The following is a 19,790-nucleotide window of genomic DNA, read 5'->3' as shown; positions in this document are numbered from 1 at the left end:
TTGCCTGCCCGCCCGCGGCACGTGGGGGGTGACGCCATCGGCGTGCGCCGGCGGCGGCGGAGGCCCCCGCGCACGTGTCTCCTAGGCGACCAGCGGCCTCCGCCGCGGAGCGGCACCATGAGGCGGCCCAATATTTTGCTGACGGGTGCGGGGCGGCGGGGCCGGGCGGGGGGACGCCGGTGGTGTCCGGACCTCTTGGCCCCGTCGGGACTGGGAGCTGCCGGGGGCGCGGGCGGGGAGCGCGGCGGGGCTCGGGCTGGGCCTGCGGGGGGAGGCCGCAACCCTGTTCACAGCCCGGGGTGAGTTGGGGTGTCGGGTCCCTGCGGAGGCGGTGCCGGGCTGCTCCGCACGGAAGCTTGGGGCTTCCCCGTATTAGTTAGGGCATTTAAACGAAGCAGGGGTTAGTTTTGCATCGTCCTGATTAGAATAACACATGCACAAAGTGAGATTTTTCTTCCTAGTGTTTGTTTTTTTTAACCTCTAGACAATGCTCTTAATTGTTTTTCCGTGTCATGCAGCTTTTTGCCCCATTTTTCTTATACAAAGATACCAACGTTGACAAAAGTTTCCGTTTTGACTCCTTGGAAGGTTATTTGAAGAGATGTTGCATGCTGCTCTCTTACTGTTTTCTATGGGGTTTTGCCTTCAGGTACTCCAGGCGTTGGGAAAACCACGCTCGGAAAAGAGCTTGCGTCGAGAGCTGGGATGACCTATATCAATGTGGGTGACATGGCAAAAGAAGGTAGGCCATATGAAGAAAGTAGTCCATCAAAGTACTTAAGACATTTTGGCTTTGTATAACTATGTGCTTGTAGTGCGTGTATTACACGTTAAATGAAAAGGTAATGAATTTGCTTTGACAGAAATGGCTTTGGTGGCATGAGTTAAAAAAGCACTTATGTAACAGTAGCACACTTTGTATTAAGTAATAAATAACAAACTTATCCTTATGTGGATTTGTAAACAAAGTGTTCCTTGCTCTGAACACTGTTTGCATCCTCCTGAAATAAACATAACAATATGAATTATTTTGACAACTGTTGTTACTTCACAAACTTCTGCAAATTGTTTTTGCTGCAGGAGAACTGTATGAAGGTTTTGATGAGGAATATGGTTGTCCAATTTTGGATGAAGACAGGGTAAATCCAACTCCAAAACCTAGCGTTTTTTTATTTTGACTTTCTATAATTTCCTATAAACTTGCCTGTCTTTGTTTCTTTTGTAGGTAATTGATGAACTAGAAGATAAAATGAGTGAGGGTGGAGTTATTGTCGATTATCACGGCTGTGATTTTTTCCCTGAAAGGTGGTTTCATATAGTATTTGTACTTCGTACAGAAAATGCAGTTCTGTATGACAGACTTGAAAGCAGGTATGTCAGTGGGGCAAATAAGGAGCGAAGTACTTTATTGGAGATTTTTCTGGGGTATAAATTACTGATTCTCTATAGAATATAGTTCTCGGCATATCTAAGACCGTCTCTTGGTATTGTTGTTTTCTAGGGGCTACAAAGGGAAAAAGCTACAGGACAACATTCAGTGTGAAATTTTTCAGACACTTTATGAGGAAGCTATGTTGTCATATAGAGAGGAAATTGTACACCAGTTACCCAGCAACGCTCCAGAAGACCTAGAGAGAAATTTGGATCAGATTATGCAATGGATTGAGCAATGGATGAAGGACAACAATTGACATTTGGTGAAAAAGTGACTGTGCTGGATCACTTCCTGGGAGGGTTTAAAAAATGACATTCATAATTCTTGTATGATAAATTAAAATTAATTTTATTGTAATTTGATATGGTTGGGGAGTAGAAGAAGGTTCCGAATAGCCAGGTGGTAAGGCTTTGGAACAGCCTCTGAAGCGCTCCAGGAGAAGCACGCAGGAGAACGGACACAAGTGAAAATTCAGCAGTGAGTGAAAGGATGAAAACGACATAGTTGCCCTTAGTAGCAAGAACCCGGTTCAATAACTGAGAATTTTTTGGAGCTTGTAATTAAAACCAAACCTTCCCCCCGCCCCGCCCCAGAGAAAATTGTAAAATCCTGACAACTGATGGCAGCTGAGCTTTTGATTTCGAAAGGGTAGAACGGTGTCCTGAAAAGGAGTTCGTCTGTTTCTGAATTTTTACCACTAAAAACTGTTACAGTCCACTGCATCCTTCAACGTGTGGACACTAATGTAGAGTGAAGGGTGTATGATATTGTTGAAGGAGGTTTCTTTATTTTGGTGGGAAGAGAAGTGACATGGTAAGAGGGAGATTTTAAAATGGTTACGCAGAACTTTGCGTGTAAGGAAACATCACCTGTATCTGCATTGGGGTGGAATATTAAGCAATAAGGTTTTTTTCTCCTTTTCCCCTCTGTATTCTCCATCACCCATCCCAATCACAGAACATATTTATCACTGTAAGTTTATCCTGCCAAATGATATATTTTCTTGATAACAAACCTGCAGTAATCCAAACCACGGTTACACTTAAAATGCTGGCAGCCGTCTTGTAAGCCTGGGTTGCAGGAGAGCGTGGCTGTGCCAAGTAGAAATAACCTTTTTTCACCAAAAAGCTGGCTTGTAAAGCCTTGTGAAAGATCCTGTAGAAAGTGGTTGCTAATAAACTTTTTATATACACGAGTTTGAATAGTAAAATTCATATTTGCTTGAATATTTCTATTGTAAAGATTTATGGTTGCATTATTTAGGATTTTTTTTTTTTTTATTACGAATTTGGTATAGATTTATTTTTTTCTGAGACACAGAGGAATACTGCATCAGCAATTTGACCCGTGTGTAAACCGAAACGGTGAAAAATCCGGAGTTTCCTCGGAGAATCAGGACCGAACGCAGTGGAAATGCACACATACGCCTGTTGCTGTTGAACCGCAGCTGTCGGGGCTACTGAAATGTCTGTGTAAACGGAAGCGTGTGGACAACACCGGTTCCTGAGAACGCTTTGAACGTTCACACGCACTAAAATCGCGTTTCTTAAAAGCCGCTCGGGGTTTTTGTAAATGCTGTTGGGGAATGGGGTGGGGCTGACACAGAATATAGACCTTTATTAAAAAAAAAACCCCAAACCTCCCCGTTCGCCGTCGCCCGGTCCCCGCGGCCCCCCCCGCTCCCGGCGGGGGGAGCGGGACGTGCTGCTCCCTCCCTGGGGCGGGACCGGCGGCCGGCGGGCAGGTGGGACGGGGGCTGCGGGGCCGGGGGAGCAGCGGGGTGCGTGGGGATGGAGCGGGGGGGTCACCGGGCCGCAGCCGGGGCTGTCACCGCTCGGACCCTGCGGCCGGAGCGATGTTTTGTGGCAGCCCGGAGCCGCGTTGGGAGCGGCCGCGCACCAACAGCTTCAGGTTTTTTTCCCTTTAATGTTGTTTTGCTGCTTTAATGATGGAGTTTTTCTGGTTTTCTAGCTAAAATACGTGCTGCTTTGGGAGGGGCACCGTTCACACTGCCGGTAAGTGAAGTGCCCTCAATCAGGAAAAAAAAAAAAACACAAAAACCCAGGAGGAGAAGATGGAGGAAGCAGAAGAGGATGACATGACGTGTGGAGACTTGGGAAACGGACTTGAGAGAAGACCTGGAGGTGTTTATGAAGGGGAAAAATTACAAAACTCCTGTTCATTTAGATGTAGGAAGGGGTCTGGAAGGGTTTGTCGTTCTCTCTCGTCAGCAAAGAGAGTGGAAGAAAGGGATGCTGGAGCTCTTCCCAGTTCAAAACGAAACAGTTTTTACGATGGATCATCCAAAAAGCCTGTTACTAGTTCCAGCCAACAAAACAGCTGTGGTAAGTGTAATTTAGAAGTTAATTATTCACTATGAGGAAAAATCATAGAATGGTTTCAGTTGAACCTTAAAGCCCATCTAGTTCCAACCCCCTGCCGTGGGCAGGGACACCTTCCACCAGACCAGGTTGCTCCAAGCCCCATCCAACCTGGCCTTGAACACTGCCAGGGAGGGGGCAGCCACAGCTTCTCTGGGCAGCCTGGGCCAGGGTCTCACCACCCTCACAGGGAAGAATTTCTTCTTAATATCTAATCTAAATCTCCCCTCTTTCAGTTTAAAACCGTTCCCCCTCGTCCTATCATCTGTCTTATCGTCGTCCTTCATCATAAAATCTCTGTTAGCAAAACTGAGCAGTTCAGCTGCTTTGCAAGGTGTCATCGAGTTAAATTCAAACCGTTTAATTCAAACACTTAGAAATCTCTGAAGTGTTCCAAGAGGTGTGTGTGCATTGCATACCTGCTGGGATCTAAGGCAGCCTGGCTGGTGAGTTGGTGCAGCCCTAAGTCTGCAGTTAGTATCCCTAGAGGAGATCTCCCTCCCAAAACGTTAACAGCAGAATTACTTTTCAGTGGATGATGCTCTGGCCTTTCTTCGTGTAGAATCACCATTTTTAAAGTGTTTAGTTTTGCATTTTAAAGTGACGTTTAGCGAAGAGCATCCTGTGGTGGGGGACAGTGTTGTTTTTCTCTAAATACATATATGAAATTGAATGGAATTGATTGCATTCCTGGTTGGTTTAAGTGTGTCTTCCTAGAGACTGTGTATAAAGCTTATGGCTAAATATTAAAAATCCTGTTCACTATTTAGTTGGAATTTGTGAATTTGCATACTTTTGAAGTTAAGAAGTTGTTTTGAGAACATGCACATCTCTGTTCTCCGGGTGTTGGCATTCATTTTTTTTGTCAAGATAACACTATTGTAAATAAAATCGAATATAGGCAGTGCTGTTCATTACACTTCACCTGCTTTCCCTTACATTTTTAGCCATTTTTAGTATTTTGACAAGTATTTCCGTATAACTTGCTTATTCCTCTCCTTTACAAAGTCCCCACTATCCTCTCCATCCAGTGCAGTAAGCTAAGCCCAGTAATTATTCTTTATTGGTTTCAGCATCTATAGCGTGAAGATGTTACAAAAGCAGCATAATTCCTGTTAGTTTCACTGTCCTTCAGCTGGTCTCTGTATGTTGCTTGTCTTAGATCTAGGTCTTTCACACAGCAATATCCATGAAAGCATGACTAAAGTCCATGTGAACCTGACTTTGATTTCATAGGAAGCTGCATCTTCACCTATCTCTGCAATGCTCAGTTTAAGAAAAACAGTACCAGGAGTAACCGCTTGTTTAGAGGAATATTGGATCTTGTGGGATACTCCACCACCATACTTCATCTTCGTCTCTTGAAAACTGCCCCTACTTCTAAATCATGCGAGCTACTGTTGTGTTGTTTGGTTGTTGAAAAGTTACAATCTGAAAAGAATCTTAAAAATGAAATTATTTTTTGAATCAAGATGGCAATTTTGTTGTGTGGGTTTGTTTTTTTTTAAGGAAATTCTAAAACAATTGTCCTTATTTTAGGTCTCTTTACCACTGACTTTTTTTTTTGAGCTTAGTATTTGTGTATTTCTTAAATCTGTTTATTAGCCCCACAGGAAAAAAAAAACAAGATGAAAATTCACCCCTGCATGTTACCTGTTTTCAGGGTAAAGCAAATTCTCATGTTTTCTTTTGTAAATGTTATAGTATCTCATTGTTTAGTATCTCCTGTCAATCCTACAGAATGTAATACTGAAGTGTCAAATGAAGAACTGAAGCAACAACTTCAGGAGGCTCTAGAGGTTAGTAACTGTGCCAAGTGTGCTGCTCTTGAAATCTTCATTTCCTTTTAATGTAGCAAAGTAAAGCACAGTGTTAGTTCAGCTGAAGATCTTGGCATGTCCAGAGTCTTGGATGGATTCAGGTTCTTGAAATTAGAGTGGTAGTTGGAAGCTTCATTAAATTTTATGCCAGGAAATCAGTGTGTGAGGTGCAGTTTATACTCTTGTTTGTTTGGTTTTTTTTTTTAGGAGGGGAGGGAGAAATGTTTTTAAAGACGTAGATAATATTAAAAGGATTGTACTCCTTTTCTAGCAGGTTTTCTTTTTTTATTAAGCTTCGGGCCTGAAAATCTGCAGTGTAAACAGAATCACCTTTAGGTTTTTAATCTGCATTTTTGTTGAAAGGTAGTTAACTCCTACATTTTAATTTTACTGTGGTTAAGTGTGTTGATGTGCTGGCATCAGTCCTGGCAGAAAGAGCAGGGTGATGTCGGCTGTAAAAATACACACTTCATCTACCTTGTGTTCTTTAACCTCAGGACAGCCCGTGGTAGGTCATTTTCAAGCTGTCTTAGCATGAAAAACCTTCAGTGCACAGCTAGTTAAAACTTGCTTCAGGAACCTTACTCATTTTCAATTAGACAAAGCTGATAAATGGCCACTGGTCCCAGATACAATTTCAGTATCAATCACTGAAGTAACAGAACTGGAAAAATTGAACAGAACTGGAAAAAGTTTTGTATGACCACAAGTGAACAACTGAGTGACCTATGTAGGGGTTAAGGAAGGATAAGTATACAAAGCAATACCTTTTCTTTTAATGCTTGGAAATTGAAAAACTGCTTTCTTATGAAGGGGGGAATGTTGCATAAAGATGTGACTGCCATGGTCCTGGAGCAGGAATCTGTTCTGTTGTTGTTGTTTTGCTCTGGAGAAAAAGTGGTTTTGATGTAACGGTCCTAACATGATATCTGCACTATAGAGCGTGGATATTTTGTATAATATATAATACATTATATTAATGTAGCATTTATATTTTAGCATATATTTGTAATATTTATTGCATTTTGTGTCTGCTGCATGTATTTGCATGCATGTGTATCTGCTGTTCTGTTTTGCTTATTTTAAAGTTCCAGACCTGTGTTTGTATATACAACTTCTTTAGCAAGTATTTAGTGGTTTATTTTCCAAATACACTGGAAGAGAAACAGAAATAATAATAATTACAAGTATTCTTTTAAGGATTTTGTGCTAACACGCACTGTTAATATTTCTTCATTGCAAGCAAGCCATTGGTCAGCAAAGAATCATAAGGTAGAAACAGAAGATTGTTTTTTGAAGAGGGAAATTTATGTTGCTGTTACAGTCGAGTTTTAACAGGATTACCTTGGCTTTTACTCAGTGTACCTATTTTCTGTTGCTTCAGGAAGTTGAAATTTTGAAAGTTGAGCTTGAAGCATCTCAAAGACAGCTTGAAGGAAAAGACGAAGCTCTAAGAATTCTGCAGAGCATGGTAGGAGTTGTTCAGAAATCATTTATTTACTTAGTGGTAAAGGAAAGAAAACAGAAGAAATCTTCCTGCCGCTCCTCATCAAACCCCCCCAAACCTTAAGTTCTTCCCTAGGCTGTAATTTAAAGCATTGAGTCTGCAAGTGTCTACAAACTTGGCTTCTACGATTTAGTACTTTTTCTGCATGGAACATTGCGGTTATTTAAGAAGACTTAAATTCTCATAATTTTGTCTTTGAGGATCCTTGAAGATTTAGCTATTTTACTTAAAGAATAAAGCCTTCTTTCCAGTCCTTTAGAGTAAAGATTTTGCCAGTTCTTGAAATTCTGCTGCAAAGCACAGGTGTTTTCAGTTGACCACTTCATCTGTTGTCGTAGAGGACAGTATGCGTTAAGTGTTAGGTCAGTCTTTTGTTCACGGTTTGTAATATATTTATTCACTATCACAGTGAATTATGTTGAAATGAGTTCCTGTTTTTTAGCCTACTTGCATAACCCATTTACAGTTCTGCCATTTCTACCCTCAGACATTCTCAGTAAGTTACACCTGGATCAAAGTATAAGTACGTTGTAACCAAGTTTGTTAAAGAGCTGATTTTGTGGACAAGCCCTAAAGAAGACATGATCTCATTTTAAATGACGCTACATTTTTCAATGGAAGAGATTATGGGATTGAAACACAAGTTTGTAACGCAGCATAGCTATTTAGTGACTTGAAATTAGAACCCACTGGGCATTGCAAGCAAGTTGCTAGTGTTTGTAATTCTGCACACTCCTGTTTAACTAAGAATGTGAACTTCTCTTGATTTAAAGCTGAAAATTTGGCTAAAGCCACATTAAGTAAACTTAATTACAATATTTGACAGAGTTATGCTTTTTTTTGCAGGCAGTATTTAATAAAGCCACTAGTCATACAAAAGCAATGCTTCAAAAAACTGAGGAAGAAAAGAGAACTTTAGAAAAGGTAAGGTTGCATGTGCAATACCTGTGCAAAAACATAGAAATCAATTGCTATTAATAAGGGGTTATCAGACTGATTATTTAATTCAGTACAAATCTGCCATTAGTTCTAGGTTTTTTGAAAGTATTCTTACTCCTTTTTAGTAGAAAGGGAAAACATTCATGTATCACTCTTCTTGATCTAAATGTTTTCATGCTATAGTGCGTACAAACAATACCTGAAAGTTACTGGAGTTCTTTCTGTATTTCCAGTTGGTCTTTGTTGTGAGCTTCGTGGTCATTTATAGTGAGCTGCACTATTTCTTAGTTATTAAGCCAGAACTTCCCAGCAAATCTAAGAAACGGGCGCCCAGTTTTCATAGGGAAGATGGGGAGGAGGAGGAAGATGGCATTGAGTCCTGGTTACACTGAGTCCCTGTGCTTTGTTTTTCTTCCTATGTGACCTTTCCACAGAACAGTAGGGGGACGGGGAAATGTGACTGCGTGGGTTTGTTTTTGTCATAAGCCGCTACAAGCATTAGTTCATGCAACATGGTCTGGAATCCGTGCATCAGGGATGCAGAGACTTTTTTGTGCCTGGCACCAAATATGTTTTTAACAGTATCACAGATTGTCGTCATCGTTGGTCACCTAGATCTCTGCCAGTGCCAAACTCGGCACCAGCAGTTCCCCTTCTTCCTTTCATTGTGAGGCTTGTAATGAACCGCTGCTGGTTTATTTTGTCTCCACAGGAAATAAATATTCTGCAATGGGAAATCGAATTTGATCAGGATAGATTTAAAAACATAGAAGACACATGGACAGAAAAATATGACAGGTATTTGACTTACACTGTGTCTCTTTGGGATTTTTTTTATAATTGCATTGAATGCTAGATGGCATCTTTCTTGGGTTCCAAGTTTGCTTCACTGGGTTTTTCAGGGTTTTTGTGTTTTCCTAATTTCCTTCTGGATTTGAGAAGTTTTATATAATTTTCATGCTAGTCACATTTTTTTTTTCCAGTTAAAACTACTAAAATTAGTAAGTCTCAATTCCTTAGTGTGTGTATAGGCTAGCTTTGCTAGGCTGCGCTTTCATTTTCATCCTATTACATTATTATGTTAGCCATCTGGAGCCAGACTGTCCTTATTTACTTTAAATGTTAATGAGGCATAGGAAATAATGGTATCTGCCTGCATGTGGAAATATCATTTGCTGGTTAATCATTGCTTTATTTTCCTGCGTTGTAGGTGCAATCATACGTACAGGTAAAATGGAGGGCTTTTGAGAGAGGCTGATCAACTGGTTCTTTGTCTAAATAAGAATTACCTGGACAGACAGCAGGTGTGGTTGGGCAAGCAGAAGATGCCAGAGGCACTAAACTAATAATTCAATAACACTGAAAAATGCGACCAGCAGGCTCACTTATTTAAATGTAGAAACAATATCGCTGAGGTCTACCCATCAGAGTTACAGTTATTTCAGTGGAGATTTTTATTTAAAATTTTCAAACTTAGAATCAAAAAATAAGCCCAAAGCTTGCAAACTATGCATTTGTAAGAAGAGTTTTGTTAAGATATTGTGTCTTCTTCACCTGTTAACTTAGTTACACTTGTCAAGGGGTACCGCTTGAAAAACCCTTTGGCTTTCCTGATTTAGGAGATTGGAAGTGTAGCCAGGTAGTTTGGAGCAACAAAACTAGTGTTAACTGTTGAAAGCTAGAGACGTGGCTTCAGAAAACTGCAAGCCAGGAGCTCAGTCTGCTTTGCAAAGATGTTTTCTGACACCTGAGACGGCAGGATGCAAAGAATGCGTATTTCCTTTTGTTTATTCAAGTGAAATAATTCAGGTTACTGTTTAGTTTTAAACAAAACCATGAATTTACAGTACGCTGCATTTGCTGACAGCTAAAGAGATGCACCAAAAAATTTGTATTGCTTTAACGTTTAGGACTTTAGCTTGCCACTTTTCTATTCAAGAAGGAAATACTTAAGTACTTCACGAAAAAATTCATTATACATGCATATTCTGTGTTCTTCAGGTTGCCATGCTTGAAAGTACAGCTGTTCTTGAGAACAGTATTAAGAATACAGGAAGTTTACTTTCTAAAATTAAGACCAGAGCCATGTTGTCACATGTCCAATAACAATTTTGTTCTTTCACGGAAGTAAGTGATTTCTAGCAAGTGTTTCAGAGGGTCACAATTAAAAATTTCTTTGAGTTTCGAATGGTAATGTGGTACTTAAACTCATCTCCTGTTAAACTCTGAAGCTGTTGGCACCTTCTGCTTACACAGGAATTTTTTTTTTTTATTTTCCTTCTTTACCATTCACTTGAACATACTGGGACGTGTTTAAATTGGTTGTGCGAGGGCGTGGTTTCATGAACAAGGTGAGCCTGTTTGAACAGCGCGTGCTATCTGCGTTGCAGAGAAACCTCTGTATGAGTGCAGAGATTCTTGGGTTTGCTCCCTGCAGAGCCACCTGCAGCCCAGATCACGAGGAGTGACCCCACAGAAGCCAGCCTGGCGTAGCCTGCTTTCTTAGCCTTGGTTCAGTGCCAGTCAGACCAAGCCTACACACAGAACTTTCTTCAGAGAGTGAGTTAGGAGTAGTTTTAGATTGCTTATGGGCCCCTGGCTAGCAGATTAGCATACTACATCTTATTGGTACAGATATTGTTATGGAAAAATTCTATAAATTTTACAAATTTTTACAAATTTTTCCATTAAAAATTTTACAAGTGAGGAAAGTGCTTGTATAATGCTGCATGGATAATACCTTCTCAAACCTAATACTCAACTGTTTTCAGTTTTTATGTTTTTCTTCAATCCTTTCAGTAATCCTGATTTTACTCCGCAGGAATATTAGATACAATGTTTTAAAAGGTTAATTTTTTTTTTATTATTCTATTTTGAATTTTTTTTTAAAAGATAATACAGCCTTTTTCTAACTTCTGCAGGATATATTGTGAAAATGCAGCTCTCAAGGAAGCATTGAAACTGAGAACAGAAGAAGTTAAAACTCTTAAAGCTGAAAATGCAAGTAAGCCACCAACAGCTCTTCCTCTTCACATATTGTTTCTCAGGAATAATTCAGGATTTAACTTGGAAGCGTTCAGCTTGACGGCTTTATAGTGGAGCTTTTCAAACTGCAGGTTGCTCACGCACCTGGCTGGGTCAGATAGCGTAAGCCCCTTTGCCTTATCTTTGGTTTCCAAAAAGCTTTAAAATAGCTGACATACCTCGTTATTTTCCCCAATATTTTGCTGTTTTAAAACGGCAGCTGCCTTTGTTGTAAGTGTGCAAAGAGATGAGCCCGTAGTACTGAGGCAGAGTAATATATGAGATGGTATCTCTGTTAAGTGGGTTATTACCTCTAGGAAAACACAGAAGGAAAGACAACGGGGATCTGAGTTTCTAGATGTACCTACTCTCATCACATCCCCAAACTGATGCTTACACCGGTTAATTTGGGTGTAGTTAAACCCATAAACAAATAAATCAGAGCAGCAGACTTTTTAATCACTTCCCTTGTTTTATTTCATAGTCCTGAATCAGCAGTGCTTGGAATTTCTTGCAATGTTAGATGTGAAACAACAGAAGGTTGTTCAGGAAAACATGTCCTTGAATAAAAGTGACATTACAGATTTTACAGGTCTTGAAGTAAGTATGACTTACATGTTTTTCAAAATGGCTGGTTCAGAGATATGTTTACATTCAAAATATATAGATGAATTTTGCTTACTGATTATTTAACTGTTTCTTTGGACTCATTTTTAGCTAATGAGGATATGCCCTTGCATGCCTGTTAATCAGTGTTCTAATTTGTGGTCTATCTTGCAAAGAAAGAGTAAGACAGAAGGAGCATCAGGCTATTTTTGACAAGCCAGCATGCTTATTTTTTCTTCCTAACACCTTAAATCCTAATCCCTGTGCCTAGTGCTTTACTTTATTGAGCAAAAAAACATTCTAATGAAGTCTGCAGGGAGTAGCATACACATACACTGACAATTTTTGCCTTTAGGTTGTCTTGCTGAAGAGTACATTTCACATGTGCCATTGTGAGTCAAAAGCAATCACACCTAAATCTCTTGTAGCTTGCTTCCCCTGACTCTTACAGCCCCTTTGTAGTTTCAGGGTGTTTTTTTGCTAGTCATCTGGCGTCTCTTGGATTGTGTTGTGTATGCCGTTAGATATTTAACTGGTGGTTTGTTTTGGATTTTAAGCTGGCAGTTCTTGGAGCCTGCACCTGCAGTACTTCTGGGGGGCAGCCTTGTCCCTGTGCTAAAATGGCAGCTGTAACTCGAAAGCAACTTCTTCATCTCAAGCAAGAGGTAACGCTGCTTGGCTTAGACATGAACAAGCAGAGGGGTGCTTGTGGTCAAAACCAAATAAAGCCAGAAACACTCTTATTGCAGCTTACACAAACTAATGTGTTTTAAAACAAGAATGCACCTCAGAAATAATGTAAAGTTTGTTTGCAACACTTACAATGCCCTAACTTTTGCTGATACAAAATTGTAATTACAGTATCAATTAGCTTTACTAGTAAAAAAAAATGCTTTTTCGCATTCTTTTTCCTTCCGTCCATATTTTTTAATCTAAAAAATGGGAAAACCACTCTGAGGGTGTACACTCTGTAAATGTATACACAGTGTGAATGTGGACTACCAGTGACCCTTTCCCTTCCTTCCTGGCGGTGCGTTCCACCCCTCCCTCGTGTTGACATCACTCAGAAGCCAGGTCACCCAGCTAGGTCAGGGAGCTGATCGTGCTGTGTTTACATCACACTTAAATCAGTAACATGATTTTAAAGCTCTTAAGGTTTTTAACTCAGTGAAATTCTATAGTTTTAGAATTTTTCTTCTAATTTCTGTTTGGCTCTGCAAATGTCATAATCATCCTCGTGGTCCCACTGCAGAAGTTCCAGTTAACTTACTGGCTCTGAAAATAAGTACTGTCATGTCCCTTTTGTACCAAAGTTATTACCCCTGTCATAGATACTGTTCTTTTGCTCCTTTTGCTTCTGGCTCAACTGGCATGGGACATTGATGCCCTCTTCAAGCTCTTTGGCATGTGCAGAGATAAACAGGTGTTGCTGGCAGCTTGTCTGTGTAGATGGGTGGTGGTGTGTGCATGCGTAGAAGAGGAAGGGTAAGGACTTCAACACCCATTTCAAAATGCATTTCTTAGCATGGAAAGAAAGCATTTTGTTTGGTTTCTACTACTTCCTTGATTATATTTACTTAAAAGTTGTCTGTGTTAATGGTTTCAGTCTGTCTCTTAATACACAATTTAAATCTGCTATTGCTTCCAAATTGCTTAATACACTTTAAATTTTCTCCGAATTAAAACCAGATTGAAAATCTGAAGAAGAGTAAAGATGAAGCTTATATAATGGCAGATGCCTTCAGAATTGCATTTGAGCAGCAGCTAATGCAGAGGAAGGACCAAGCCCTGAGACTTGCGGAAGTGATAAAGATTAAGAAGGAAACAAAATTCATAAACTGGAGACGTCTGAAAGACGATGGTAACTAGGCATGCTGTGTATCTGTAATGGTTGACTAGAAAATAAGTTAGCTGACAAGCAGCACAGGCAGACTTTTATGTTAACTGTATGGTTGTGGTTTAATTGCTGACAGGCTTATGAAGAGTTGAGAAAAAAGGAACAAAGTTATGTCAAAACTGTGAATACGTTAAATAGTGCGACATGTAGTGGAAGAATTTCTGCTGGAAGTTTTGCTTGTGTAACGTAGTGTGTCTGTGTATACGTGGAATATATAAATACTACGGTAGGACATTGGAGCTACCAGTCTAGGCTTTTAATGTAACCTTTTTTTATTACACATTCATGAACTGTATTATCTGAGCAAAACCATGCTAGAATAAATAAGCTGTTATCCAGGATGACAATAACATTCTGGATATTAAAGGTGTTTATTATGAGAACAGCACAAAAAAGCTAACGTGGCAAGTTTAGCCTGGCCTTTTTAGATGCTATCAACAATCTAATGTGCTGTTTTTTTTCAGCTGAGCTCTATATAAGAATTAGGGAAGGAGGATAAATGCAAAAAAATATATACTGAGCTTTCACTGAAATACTAAATAGATTTTTTTCTGTTTTTTGAAAACATTTTAAAGTTTTTATTACGCATGTGTATCTACATTAGTATTTATTACTGTTCTCACACTTAACGTGTTACAAAGTGAGTTACAAAGCCTTCTGTAAAAGAGAAAGAATTCTAATCATTCTTTTCTTCTTTAAGAAAACGGGTAAAGAGAAGTATTTAAGTGCTTATGTCATGGTCAAAACCACAGCAGAATTTAGGAATGGCACTTCAAGATATTTGTCTTAGCCATTGACCTGAAGGTGCCAGGCTTAGAAGTTTGATGGGTCTTCTAGATTCCTTGAGCACCCTCAGGATGCAATACTAAAACAGCACACATCTGTAATATCTGTTTCCCCTATACTGACATCATTGCTTCCAAGCTCGATATCCTCATATGTACATTTCACAATTTTAATGTATTTTAATCTTTTTAGAAATCTTAGAAACTTTTAAACAGCTTATGTTAAAGGATCTTTTTTTTAGGCTACCTACTGTTTAAAAGCAAATTACCATGAATTATTGTTTAACTAGAGCATCCAAGGGTATTTTCCGTACAGCAAAAAGAACGTTATTTTCAATTTGCCCATCTATATGATGAAAGGTCTATTTAGCCTCTAAGTGATGCCAAGAGTAGTGCTGCACGCAAGTAATCCGCCGTATTGTGTGTATAGAACTGGAGATGCTGTAGCTTGCGTTGCCCTTATAGAGGAGATGGTTCAGAATCCAGTTTTACACATGCCCATTTTATCCCAAAGTAGTTTTTCTCTTCCTCAGCAATTCCACAGTTCATGTACTGTTATTTGCCTTAGGGCATGTGAAGTTACAAGGGAACAAGAACAGTCTGGGACGAAAACTATCCGGCCTGCTCTCGTCGGATGTGGACTGCAGGAAGGTTGAAGAGCTAGACAATCCTCATGAAATCCTGAAGATGTTAATAGATTTGGTTAGTATTTTGTTAAATTATTCGTCGTGAGTCTTTAGGGGAGCAAATATAACTGTTGATTTACATACACTGCCTTGTTCTTAGCTTATAAACTACTTTCTTTTCTTTTTTACTCAGGTAAATGACAAAGAGGAGGCTTTGGCTCATCAAAGAAAGGTTAGTTACATGCTAGCTCGCACAATGGAGACGAAAGAGGATGTTTTGGAACAGGGTAAAGGAAATGGCATGCTGGGGAGTTGTCAGTACGAAGCCCAGGGGTCATCAGGACCTGTACACGCCTGCTGCCAAAACCTCTGTTCTCAAAACAGTGTTTCTTCGGACCCCAGTGCAAAAACATTTGAAAACCCAGTAAAAAAGCTTCAGAAATCTCACTCCTGGCCATCAGAGACTACACACTGTGAAGAAAATGATCCCTGTGGAAGAGCGGACGAAACTGTCGTGATCTCTATATAGCCATCTGCTGGAATAAATTTACTTTTTAAAAAGAAAGATCTTGTGGAGATCACAGAATCACAGAATGGTTGGGGTTGGAAGGGACCTCTGGAGATCATCTAGTCCAACTCCCTGCCAAAGCAGGTTCACCTAGAGCAGGCTGCACAGAGTCACGTCCAGGCGGGTCTTTAATGTCTCCAGAGAAGGAGACTCCCCACCCTCCCTGGGCAGCCTGTGCCAGGGCTCTGGCACCCTAAAATAAAAAAGTTTTTCCTCATATTGAGATGGAACTTCCCATGTTTCAGTTTCTGCCCATTGCCCCTTGTCCTGTCACTGGGCACCACTGAAAACGGTCTGGCCCCATCCCCTTGACACCCGCCCCTAAGGAATTTTAGGCGTTGATAAGATCCCCCCTCAGTCTGCTCTTCTCCAAGCTGAACAGACCCAGCTCCCTCAGCCTCTCCTCATAATGGAGATGCTCCAGTCCTCTAGAATCATAGAATCCCAGACTGGTTTGGGATGGAAGGGACCTTAAAGACCATCCAGTTCCAACCCCCCTGCCATGGGCAGGAACACCTTCCACCAGACCAGGTTGCTCCAAGCCCCATCCAACCTGGCCTTGAACACTGCCAGGGAGGCGGCAGCCACAGCTGCTCTGGGCAACCTGGGCCAGGGTCTCACCACCCTCACAGCAAAGAATTTCTTCCTAAGATCTCATCTAAATCTCCCCTCTTTCAGTTTAAAACCGTCCCGCCTCATCCTGTCACTCCATGCCCTTGTCAAAAGCCCCTCTCCCACTTTCCTGTAGCCCCTTCAGGTACTGGAAGGTGCTAGAAGGTCTCCTCGGAGCCTTCTTCAGGCTGAACAGCCCCAACTCCCTCTGACCATCTCCGCACCCCTCCGCTGGACCCTCTCCAGCAGCTCCTTGTCTTTCTTGACCTGGGGGGCCCCAGAGCTGCACGCAGCGCTCCAGGAGTGACCTCACCGGGGCGGTGCACCAGCTGATCCTGCCGTTAACGATGCTGTAACGGCGCGGTGGCTGCTGCTGTGGCAGAACAGCCCGGTTTAATTAATTAACAGCCATTTCCGAACAAGATAAAGCCGCTCTCCGCCGCCCGAACCCGCGCTTCTGCCTGCGCCTTCCCCGGCTCCGCGTTACCGGGTGACGAGGCTGACGGTTAAGAGTGACGTCACCGCGGAGGGTGACGTCAAGAGTACAGGCGGGCGCCGGGGTGGGGGGGCAGCGCCCTCTGCCGGCGGGGCGCGTCACGGCCGCGTCAGTCACACCGGGCGAGAAGCGCTGCCTCTGCGCAGGCGCGGGACCGGGGAGGAGGGCGGGGCGGTGTCGCGCATGCGCGGAGCGGCGGGTGTGCGCGCAAACAAGGGGCGCTGCCGTCGCCGTCCCGGAGCCGCCGGCGGGGGTGGGGCGGCCGCTGAGGGTGATCTGCCGGCGGCCGCGGGGGTGTCGCCGCCCGCCCCACAGCAGGAGCGCGTCCCCCTCGCCCTGCGGCCCGGGAGGGCAGCCCTGCCCCACCGCCCGGGGGTGAGGACGCGGGTACGGGGCCGGCGGGAGCCGCGGTGCGGGCGGGGACGCGCGGCCCGACGGCGGTCACGGGTGTCCCGCCCCCGGACGGCCTCCTCTCGCTCGCAGCCGCGGCCTCCCGGGCCGCCGTCCCTGGCAGGGAGCCCGGGGCTGCCCGCAGAGCTGCGGGGAGTGGTGGGGGGCGGCTGGCCGCCGTGGGCCGGCACCTCGCGGGGCTCCCGGCCGGGGCTGCGCGGCGAAGGGTGGGGGGGGGCCGGCGTGGGCCCGGCGGGCGCGCAGCGCTGCGCGGACGGGCTGTCTTCGTCGCGGCGCTGAGCTGGCTGTGTGTCTCCTGCCGCCGAGGCTGACCGCCTCGCGTTAGCACTCCCCTTGCCGCGGTCAGCTCTGTTCCGTGCGTGCTAACTACCTTTGTCTTACCTGGTCTGGCCCGGGTGCGTATCTCGGTGAGCAAAGTGTCCTGAGCATTGAGCACTGAAGTTTATTCCAGGCCTGAACGAGGGTTCGTGTACTTCAGAACTGATAAGACTTGTCATTAGTCAGAGAAACTTTGCGCAGTAAGGATTTTACAGTCTCAGTAGCATCAGTGAATGCACTCTTCGGAAATGGAAGATGGTAATGAAACAAAAACAAACCGTTGTGGTTTTTAGCCGGCAGTTTGCCACTTGCACAGGGCAGCAGCTAGCTGTGTAGTGCTCTTACTGCACTTCATGCTATGGAGCTCATATTAAATTGCTTAGGTGGATTAATTGCCCCTAAAGGTTTAGGGATACTAGTGATGCTTTTGCTTACTTATGTTCCATTTATTTCGATACAGGGTACAGAGTATAGTGGACATGCTTACACCGTACACTTACAGGCATTAAATGTTTTAAGATGTGCTTCTCTATAAATCTGGGAAACATTCTCAGTCTGCATTAAAATACAAGCTCTCATGGCAGAGAACTGGTTATTAGTACACATTCTGAAGCAATGAGTAGAGCACAGAAAAGGATTTGGATGCTGTTAGCATCTAATGCTGCATTGCTGAGGTTGTCTAATATGAATATCTGGTTATTAATGCACGTCAGAGCAGATGAGGATATTGAGGGAACACTGGTTCCTGTTGAGGAGTGATCTTTCCTCATGTAATAATATTCTCATGACTTGTTTTCTAATGTCGAGTAATAAGTGCTGATACAACTAATGATGATGGCACTGTGGGCAGTATGTGAGAGACGCGTTTGTTCAGTTGAGCGAGTGGATTCTTCAGCTGTGGCCCCGTCTGCTGATGGTACCGCTCATGTTTTGGAGCACTGCTGAAAATCAGTAATTGTTGTCAGATGATTTTTTCTGTATGGTGTGAGTGATACTGTTTTCTGTTCAGAAAAGCAGTAACAAATTACTGTGGATGAATGAAAGGAAAATCTTCAGGGGCTGAAGATGATGTCAGGATAGAGTTGTTATAATAATAATATAATAATATGATAATAATGCTGTTGATGGAGTTTTGTTCTTCTGAAGAAACTGTGCTGAACTAACAGAATGTTGATCTTTAATTTTTTGCAGTACGACACAGAAGCTTTTCCTTACGTGTCTGAAAACTTTTGTAACTTTTATCTTCAACCCCTGATTCAGCTAGTAAATTTGCAGTGTCAGCAGCCGCTGCAGTTTTTGGGTTGGATAATATGTTGTCTTGCTCAGCAAGAATCATTTTAGCTTTTATTTCACGACATTTAAGTTTTTCACAAAGCACTGGCTCAGTTGTAATGAACTTCCCTGTGAAGTTGATTGCTGATGAACTCCGTGGGCAGCTGTACCCTTAAATTGTTTTGTCTGTAGGGCCTCAAGCGTATGGGTAGGTGTATGGCATAGGGATGTTGGAGGGGGGTGGGAAGGGGAGAGTTGGTAATTAAATACCCTTAAGGTGGGAGAAGAGACAAGCTGTGCTTGATGTGTCGCTTCGCTTCTATAGCACTGTGACCTTCGATAGTTGTTAGTGGTTGTGCTTCTATCAGAGGCTTTTTTCTAGTTATGGTAGTTGTGAGGTGGTAAGCTGGAAAAAACTACTTAAATCCTGTTGTGAGGATAAAAGCTTTCTGCTCAGACTAAGTGTAATGATTAAACACAATGATGGGGTTGAAATAACGTAACTTTGCAGTGAGCATAAAGACTTTCCTGATAAAGCGACTTGAGGTTAGTGCGGGGGCGAGGGCGACATCGGGCTTAACTGGGCGGTTTTTCGTATCCGGGCCCCCCCTGAGCCCCCCGCGAGCATCAGCCCCGACCTGCTTCCCTCTGACCCCGGACCCGGAGGTTCCCGGCAACGAATCAGGAGAGGAGGGGGCGTAGCCGGAGGCACCACCCCCTGTTACCGTTGATAAGATCCTCCTGGAGGGCAGGGACTAGTCCCTGGCCAGGCGGCAGAGGGTGAGGGAGACTCAGCAGTGCCTGGGTGAGTCAGCAGTGACTGGGTGTGTCCCAGGGCAGGAGAGGCTGCAGTTGTTTGCAACTCGTTGGGGAGGGCACTGACTCCCTCCCAGTGCACAAGGCGAGGAAGGTGCCAAGGAGCTGTGAACCAGGGGTGGCACCAACAGGTATTTCCCAGTTCAGTGAAAGAACAATGGTATCTACCCGGTGGAAGAAGACCAAAATGGATGTGGGAACCCAGACAGAGCTCCCACGGAAGGAGGCGATGGTGCAGGTTGCGGGCTGCAGGGAATGCTACAGCGTCTCTGTGGTG

The 19,790-nt window shown here is 43.0% G+C and overlaps 3 protein-coding genes across 5 annotated transcripts in view; all 3 read left to right on the top strand.

Moving 5' to 3' along the window:
- The first annotated feature begins 63 nt into the window (after positions 1-63).
- On the top strand, positions 64-2,630 carry AK6 (adenylate kinase 6). The gene is made up of 5 exons (XM_068423401.1): positions 64-145; positions 650-742; positions 1,081-1,139; positions 1,226-1,371; positions 1,502-2,630. Exons 1-5 carry the CDS (start codon positions 118-120, stop codon positions 1,689-1,691), a joined length of 516 nt encoding a protein of 171 aa, XP_068279502.1. The 5' UTR covers positions 64-117; the 3' UTR covers positions 1,692-2,630.
- An 879-nt stretch (positions 2,631-3,509) lies between these two features.
- Positions 3,510-15,549, top strand: CCDC125 (coiled-coil domain containing 125). Its single transcript, XM_068423712.1, has 11 exons — positions 3,510-3,780; positions 5,557-5,615; positions 7,021-7,107; positions 7,990-8,067; positions 8,795-8,880; positions 11,004-11,086; positions 11,591-11,706; positions 12,270-12,377; positions 13,402-13,573; positions 14,963-15,096; positions 15,214-15,549. The coding sequence occupies exons 1-11, from the start codon at positions 3,510-3,512 to the stop codon at positions 15,547-15,549; spliced, it is 1,530 nt and encodes a 509-aa protein (XP_068279813.1).
- Positions 15,550-16,927: 1,378 nt separating this feature from the next.
- The window catches only part of ZFYVE16 (zinc finger FYVE-type containing 16), a 36,953-nt gene continuing 34,090 nt past the window's right edge, over positions 16,928-19,790 (top strand). For 2 of the 3 annotated variants that reach the window (XM_068423387.1, XM_068423385.1), the window contains exon 1: positions 16,928-17,071. The gene's annotated coding sequence lies outside the window, so the exon portion shown is untranslated. Of the gene's footprint in view, positions 17,084-19,790 lie in introns of all 3 variants that reach the window. The other variant, XM_068423386.1, reaches the window with a different exon arrangement.

This window comes from Nyctibius grandis, chromosome Z (genome assembly GCF_013368605.1).
Source record: "Nyctibius grandis isolate bNycGra1 chromosome Z, bNycGra1.pri, whole genome shotgun sequence".
Lineage (NCBI taxonomy): Eukaryota > Metazoa > Chordata > Aves > Nyctibiiformes > Nyctibiidae > Nyctibius > Nyctibius grandis.
This window is presented reverse-complemented; position numbering and strand designations above follow the sequence as displayed.